The sequence below is a fragment of the Austrofundulus limnaeus genome, unplaced genomic scaffold, assembly GCF_001266775.1.
Source record: "Austrofundulus limnaeus strain Quisiro unplaced genomic scaffold, Austrofundulus_limnaeus-1.0 Scaffold2485, whole genome shotgun sequence".
NCBI classification, from domain to species: Eukaryota; Metazoa; Chordata; class Actinopteri; order Cyprinodontiformes; family Rivulidae; genus Austrofundulus; species Austrofundulus limnaeus.
In genome coordinates this window covers 5,279-13,294 of record NW_013954887.1, presented here as the reverse complement: position 1 = coordinate 13,294, position 8,016 = coordinate 5,279, and the positions used below count along the sequence as shown (strand labels likewise).

Sequence of the window (8,016 nt, the reverse complement as noted above, 5' to 3'; positions counted from 1 at the left end):
TCAAATATGTCTAAATATTGCCACATATTGACAATGTTTGTATGAAAAAGAAAAACTTAACCATTGAACTTCATAAAAGTTTGTGGTGAGCACCCACGCAGCTTAAACTGGATGAAATGTTTCAAACACACAGTGTGGGATGTTTACATGTTTTTCCTAATGTAGTGTTAGGCAGTAAAACCTCATTAATTTGTGTTTCTACTTGGTCTTCTAATCACAAACAGTATATATTTTGGCTCAAAAGCTTCAAGAACACAAACACGTACCTGCAGATATAAATGCCTGAGGAACTCTTCTAAAGTATAATCTCTGTATAATTGCAGTTAAAAGCAGTTTTGTACAATCATTAGCGTTCTCACAGTACTTTCATCTAGGGATGTCCCGATCAGATACTCAGTATTGGGATCGGTAGCAGATATGGCCATTTTTTTGAAAATCGGGAAGAATCGGATTTAGTCATGTGATCGGGCCGATCCAGTTTTTGCAACAGTTTTCAGCATCATCGTGCTTTACAACTGCCGTTAAGAAGTCAAGACGCACACAAGTATGCAACCATGTCCACAGTGTGGGAACACTTTTCAATGGGAAAACAATGTTGCTGAAACTGCATCTTGCAAAATCTGCAAACTGGATGTTTCTCGTGGTGGGAACAGCAGGGCTCGTTTTAACACTYCCAACCTTGTCACTTGGAAAGAAATAAAGAAATAAAGCTATCGGATCGGTATTGGACCGGTATCGGGAAAGACTAATCATTAAAAAAATCGGATTGTATCAGGAGCCAAAATCTGGATCGGGACATCCCTACTTTCATCATCAGGAGGCATCTTTTCTCTCAAACGCGTGTTRCCCTCTACCCGCCCTCCGGTACTGCCGCTTCAGCCTCCGACTCCGAGTGCTCCTCCAACCGAGCTGTCAGGAATGGGTTGAGGAAGAAGTCGAAGCCAAACTGGAGGGCGCTTTGAGCCGTGCGTCTCCAGTCGTGCTCAATCTTGTACTGTTTGCGGCTGAGGATGCGGGCATCGCCGCACGAGAGGCAGTGGATGGCTTTCATTTCAAACACGGGCCACTTGGAGCCCAATCGACCCTCCAGTATGGTGCTGAACTCCACCAGGCTGCCGGCGTTCAAGTGCAACAGCACGGACTTGAACTCGTTACTTGCCCGCAGGACGATGTCCTTAGTTGCGTCTTCATCCTCGACGATCGTCCCGTTCCTGGTCTTCCTCTCCAGCGGCATGCCCAGCGTGACTTCGAACTTGTAACGGTCAAAGCGTTTGATGTGGCACTGATGCTTGGCCAGTCTTTTCAGTTTGCAGAGCGGGTCTTCTAGAGGAGGAGCCGGGGCGGGCCGGGGATAGGGTTCAGTGGGGGGGTTCTCTTTAACACACAGGGGATAGGGCTCCCCGTACAGACACCGCATCCAGTCCGCTACGAAGACGGGCAGCAGGTTGATAACGGACTGCGGCCCGTTCTCGATGTCGGTCACACGGACGTACTTAAAGCGTCCTGTCCAGGTGACCCGGTGCCCTTCAAGATGAGAGCAGAGGATCTGGGTTTGGGCCATGTTGGACTCTTTCCACGCCAAAGGCCCGCAGAGGTTGCTGTATTCAGGCCACGTCAGGGTCGAGTTATACACCTTCATGCCGTCGGACCTGTAGACGTACATCCAGCAGAACAGCACCACCGCGCTCAGCCACACCAAGATGAGCTTCACGATGCTGCTCCGTGACAACGACCGAAGAACCGTGACGGGGTTGAGGCTGAAGCGAGTCCAAAGCCTCAGCACGACCGGAACACAGCAGACGGTTAGTGTCGCCGCCATCTTGGCCAGCTCTAGGGTGAGGAACCACTGCACCAACTGGATCATAAGCATCGCAGCCACGCCCAGCGACAGGACGGGAAGGGCGAATATGAAAAGGAAATAACCCACGCAGGTCCGGATGAGTCCTATAGTGGTGGCATTGTTGAGAAACACCAAGCAGAGCTCACACCAGGTGAAACAAACCAGGTAAGGCACCAGGCACAGGTAGATGCCCTTAAAACCTCTCAGCTGGGCCATACGGAAGAGGAGATAAAAAAGGTGTCCGTACAGGAGGCATGGCACTCCCACGTTTAACGCCACGATGTCGCCGAGTGGCAGCGTGATGAACGTCGTCCCGAAGATCCGGAGAAACCACACGGACTCTGGCAAGAGCTTAGTGAGAGAGCACGCTCCAGAGAGGACCTCCGTGAAAAGGGCTTTACGGGCAAGGAGCTGAGCAGAGGCGTGGAGGCTGAGGAAGGCTGTGATGGTGAAGAAGAGGGCGATGGCCGCCAGCTCAGAGCAGGGAATCCAAGATTTATCTGCGACGGGGAAGGAGAAAACAACAAAGACTACAGAGAGCAGGAAGTACCTGAAAAGAAAAAAACGAGGGTTTACATGTATGCGGATGACACCTTGGTTTCAATCAGAGTCTGTTTTCTTTTAATCTACTGCTTCTTTTGATAGCTTTTTTTGCCCACATTTTYCTATCAATACATTAGTTTGTGGCTTGTGATGAACTTACAGATAAGGTTCCAAGTGTGTCCATCCAAAGTTTGTCTCTGCCTGCTCCAGATCAAGTCCAGGTTCAAAATGAGCCAGCAGGTCTGTGAGGGCCCGGAAATGTTCCCACGCCTTCGAATTCTGTGAAGAAASAGGTTTTATTTCATTGTTTTTTTCCCAACTTGCTTCAATCCCAATCGCATTCACAGCACAACCAGCCAAGACCGAGAAAAGAGAGAAAATCACCGACCTGAAACACACGCAGCGTGCAGATGACCATGGAGAAGAAGGAGAGGTAGAAAACCAGCACAGGAATGAGGAAGATGAAGAACTCAATGGTGAGGTTGGAGATGATGAAGAAGAAGACGAGCGCGTTCATGTGGTGAGTGGGGATCAGGGCGCTGAGCCACTGCATGCCGGCTCGCGACGCCCAGTCGATCAGATGCTCCTTTATTTCCAGCAGGGCGTAGAGAGGAAACTTCAACATCTGAGAGGAAACACCAGAAACAAGAGATCCTTATTTATATAATCCGTGATTTTCTGACTGAAACCTGAGGAGTGTCCCCTTCTTGCTGTTGCCCAAGTGCTCAAAAATAATGGTTTGTTGTTTTTATTCTCTTCAGAGTTTAGACTTCAACAAATATGCGAAACTGTTAATGTTATTGAAAGGTTTTTCACCTTCTGATGTAGGGGCAGCTCATCAGGATTTTTCACGACCACGTGATCCTCATCATCGTCATCATCATCTGTTGCAGCAGCCATGACTGGTGACGGTGCAATCCCCTGAGCATATCTCTTTGTCATCTCCACGAAATCCTCAAGACCCACATGGGAACTGGCTGCAAGCAGAACAAAAAAAAACTTTTGTCCCATTGCAGCTTTGCTTTCTAGAAAATAATTCCCTAAGACATTTTCAGAACAACCACAGAAAGAGAAATAGTCACTTAGTAGCCGTATTTCAAGAGACACYTACCCTCACTGGTAACCATGGTCTCCAGGACACGCCTTTGTTTCTTGGTAGAACTGTTAAGTGGACCTGAGGTGATGGGTGTGCCTAAAAAAATGAAAGTATTTATATAAAAAAAACATTAGAAAAACAAAAACCTTAATAGAATCCTAAAAAAGACTAAAATAAACTTTTGCACCTGGTTCTGCGTGGACATGTTCGACATTCTCCAGCAGCTCAGAAATGGCCACTTTCTTCTTTTTCTCTGGATTCAGCTTCCAGTACATGAGCAGAGCCGCCTTCCTGACTCCCCGCTCAAAACGTGTCTCRGTGCACAACTTCTTCACCTCCTCAGAGTTCTCCAAAGTGATGCCTGAAGAACATAAAAACAGCAACAAAAGTGCACCTAAAACTTCTGCCATCGCACTGGACTGAGGGAGGCCGTGGGGAATGTTTGTACCTTTCCTGGAAGCTAAGCATTGCTGCAGCAGTCTGACAGCATCCTTGCGGCCCTGTTTGGCAGCCTGGACCAGCCAAGTGACCGCCGTGCAGTGATTCAGTTCTTCGTCGCCCTCTTCTGCCAGGGCCAGAAAGTAACGACCCATCTGGACACACACACACATACACACACAAATAGATGATTATACTTGCAAGACGAGCGTTGCTGGGTCATTTTTAACTTCCTGACCTCTATTGTTTCAATAACTTTGCAAAACTTGGCTGATCTGCTGTGTTTGTACCATATGGCCACTGACAGTATTTTGCAATATGTTCATCTCTACACTGACCTTTGTTTGTGCTTTAGCATCACCTGACTTTGCTTTCTCCTCCAAGTCTTCAAAACTGAACTCCTCCTCTGGCTCATCTGAAACAGACAAGTGCTAATTAGTRGCTGTGGTTGATTTAATGGGTTTTGACATTGCAGCATTTGTGTTAGCTAATTAACAAAAAAGGAAGGACCATTCTGTTGTTGAACTTTCCAAGTCCTGACAAAGCTTRTTTTTTTTTACACCTGCTACCCTGAAAAATGGCTGATCATGCAACTGTGTGTGTTTGTATAGTAGCAAAAAAATCTCATGAATATGAGAACAGATTTTATTGAAACGCTTAGAAAGTATTCAACCCAATTTAAAGTCAACACGATTCAAGACGGCTGCCACAGATGCTCAACTTTAAAAACAAAACAAAACACAATATCAACAATCAACTTTATAGATACTGAGCTAAATTGTGGTGTGGTAGTAGCTGGGAGTCATCCTTCCTACACACTCTGAGCGCCAACAGATCACACAAGAAAACCCAGTTATATAGAACAGCTGGAGCTCAAACTAAAAATAAATCCTTAAAGTAAAAATAACAAGTCACATTTGTTGTGGTGTAAAGAAAGAGGAGGTAGAAACAAAATCCAACAATCTCACATGCTTTAAGAGAGACTACAAGTGAAGCTGCAGCCTGGCTTTGACTTGAAAAGTCTAAGAAAATATTATTTGTTTACAGGCTTCATTTCCCCATCAAGGCTCTTAATATGCTGCATCAGCATGATCCCCATCTCTGAGCTCCAAAGCAACTCTTTATTTTGCTGCTGTCCTTAATGTAACACAAACATCATCAAGGACTCAACCTGCTTGATTTTTCTTACATTAGCTAAAATCTATTGATGTTTATTTGCATGTTCATGCTACGTTGGGTATTTTTCAGAGCGCCAGAATAAAAATAACAGACTAGCATTAAGTAAGTGACTGAGGTGTCAGATTTCAAACTTTCCACTCATACTCTATTGATAATATCATTGCTAAGACATTCAAAAAGTTGAACCTGATATCCAACTATCTGAAGGCTTCATAATACATTTGACTGGCTAAAACCCCCCACAGAGGCAAGACTGTTTTTTCCCTACAAGTCAGCAGAATGGGAGTGGCTGCTTTACATGTTGTAGTTGTTGGAAACAGATGCAGCTACCTGGGTGTGTTAGCTGCACTGATTGGTAAAAACGTAAAAAGTGAAACAAAAAGCAGTAAAGTTTCTGTGTTAGGTCAAAAGTCTGAGTTTGACTCGTACCCGGTTCAGGCGAGCCAGGTGGTTGTGGCGCCGCAGCAGCCGAGGCCGCATTGAGCTGGGATCGTCCCAACTGAGAGAGGCTTCTGGTGGGCTGGCAAGGGGACGAGGACGTCGGTGAGGAGAGGGAGGAAGAGCGAGAAGAGAGACTCGGACGTGAACGAGGGGAAGCTGTGGAGGGGGACGATGAGGGAGTGGTCGGAGGGGTTGGCATCGTGAGTTTGGGCTTCTTCTGGTCCGGAGTCGACGCGGTAGCGGACAAGCCGAGGGAGGAAGTGCCCGGCCTCATGGTGGTCAAASAGGAAGAGTTGAGTTTTGGTGTGGACAAGTTTCCTGTAGGTGAAGGATCCATGGCTGAAATCAGGTCAAATTAAAASAGCAAAGAAAGAGTTTGTGGCTTTTAAAGGAGCTTGAAAAAATATATATATAGTTTTGGATTTAATACATGTTGTTTTGGACTTCAGCTGAGTTTTCCACTCTATAGCCATTTAACTCTGATCTCTGAATCATTCCGACATAAAAAAAGAGGTTTTACATCTTATAAGAGAACCAGTGTTATGCTGATACATTTAGCACTGAAACAATGCAAATTGAATGTTTAGTTACTTTATCGCCTGTGGTCTGTCTCAAAAACAGAACTTGTTCTAGTTTCTTTAATTGAATATGTTGAATAACACAAGTTGATAAGGACAAAATAGTATTTCAGCGCCAATAAGTTGATTCCTAAAAGTTATTGGATAAAAACTTGGCATAAACTTGACGTTCACCTGAAGGATGGTGCATTGTTTTCCATACTGTTTCCTAAAAGATAATATTAAAGACATACTGATAACCTGCATTTTTTGGAAACAAAATGTAATGTAATTAGAAATTGCTTTAACTATTGCACAATACTGTATTTGTTAGTAGAAAATAGCTGAAAACTTTAATGTAGATTGATACATTTAACTGTTTTAGCTCCAGCATTTATTTCATAGCTGTAGTTATGGACCTGTAGCATCTCACACAGGCCAGTTTTTATTTTTCCGTTTAGTGTTTCTCTGTTGTCCAACGTGTACTTCTGCTCTTCTGTATACGTTTTTATTATCAGGTTTAGAAGATCATCATCAGATGGACCACTAAGGTCTATTTTTGACATCACAAGGGCTCTGTGATGCTAAACTGAGAAGGTGACATCCTTGAACTGATTTTAAAATAGAAGTGGCATTTTCCAGCTGAGCTCAGTGAATCACATTTATTTAGTTATATAACATAAATACAGTGTTTAATGGGGGTATTTATTAGACTATTATTAAGGATTAGGAAGCCTAACTGGCGATTTACGCTAATTATGCTAACATTCATATCTGATGTCAGCTTACCTTTGTCGTGAACAAACCGGTTTAATTCACGTCCTTCAGCGTAAAAGAGTGGCTGGAAAAACCTCCGGTAGGTTGTTATTCAATACCCCAAAGCATTTCCCCCCGTTTGAGGTATGTGACATTAGTATACCCTCTCCTTCTACCTCGCAGTAGTCAAACTCCAAACAGTGAACACAGGAAAGTCAGCCAGCGGCCCGCTTCGATGCTCACGCCTCATTTTCATTCTGCGCGTTTTGATTGGACAGAATTCATGACTCGCTTTTCTAGTCGCGATGTGATTGGCTAGAGAAAAAGGAAGCTAAATTGTTGTCATTGAGCCGAGATCAATCAAATTCCGAATGGGAGCATTCTGTCCACCGGAAACTGTTTGAATATTATCGTGTTTAATACACTCAAGTAAATAGGCCCTAACTCCATAAAAAGTGTATAAAATATAGTTTGTGGTTGTTTAAATATGCGTTGTCTTTACAATTCATTTTTATTGTTTCTTATTGTAACGACGTACCAGTTTTTGACCACTAGATGGCAGCAAATGCTGTTTTTTCCTTCTTTTTTGACTAAACGTATATACCATTTATACAGGAGATAAAGACCAAGTTGAGGGATGACTATTGTGACACATCTAACTGTTCATATGTAATTTAGGACATTTAATTTGTCATCCACATTGCCTTTGTTGTTTTCAGTTGTAAAACCCTTATATAACCCTTATCCGTTAAATGAAATGATTGTGAAAACGGTGGCCTACCTTTTATATATTAATCAATTTAAAAGAGTGGTTGATGAGATTAAAGCAAAACATCTGTAAAATGATAACTGATATATAATACAAACTCCCCAGTGTAGATCACGTTCTGATAAAAAAGTTTTATCTACAACAAAAATTGTGATGCAAAATATTTGATTTTAACATAATACTCGATGTTACTCTCTGAAACGAGGCTAAAAAAATGACTGGGGGGTCAGACAAAGAAAAGATTACCGTCTAGAATTTCTTCAGAAACCAGAAAATCAGGAAGGGGACAAACAATTATTGGACATGGAAGATAATGGGCTTAGATTAAAATTCAAGTTTGAGATAAAAAAAATAGAAATTATACTGTGACAAAAAAGAAAGAAAGAAAGAAAAAAGA

At 43.2% G+C, this 8,016-nt stretch overlaps 1 protein-coding gene across 1 annotated transcript; it reads right to left on the bottom strand.

Annotated features, from left to right (window-relative positions):
- Nucleotides 1–411: 411 nt before the first annotated feature.
- Nucleotides 412–7,088, bottom strand: wfs1b (Wolfram syndrome 1b (wolframin); the record flags this gene model as incomplete). The annotated part of the gene is given in 10 exon segments (XM_013999802.1): nucleotides 412–2,390; nucleotides 2,544–2,662; nucleotides 2,772–3,008; nucleotides 3,200–3,360; nucleotides 3,495–3,575; nucleotides 3,667–3,840; nucleotides 3,928–4,072; nucleotides 4,256–4,332; nucleotides 5,526–5,876; nucleotides 6,884–7,088. Coding segments are annotated over 9 exon segments (2,883 nt in total). The 5' UTR covers nucleotides 5,875–5,876; nucleotides 6,884–7,088.
- Between the last annotated feature and the right edge of the window lie 928 nt (nucleotides 7,089–8,016).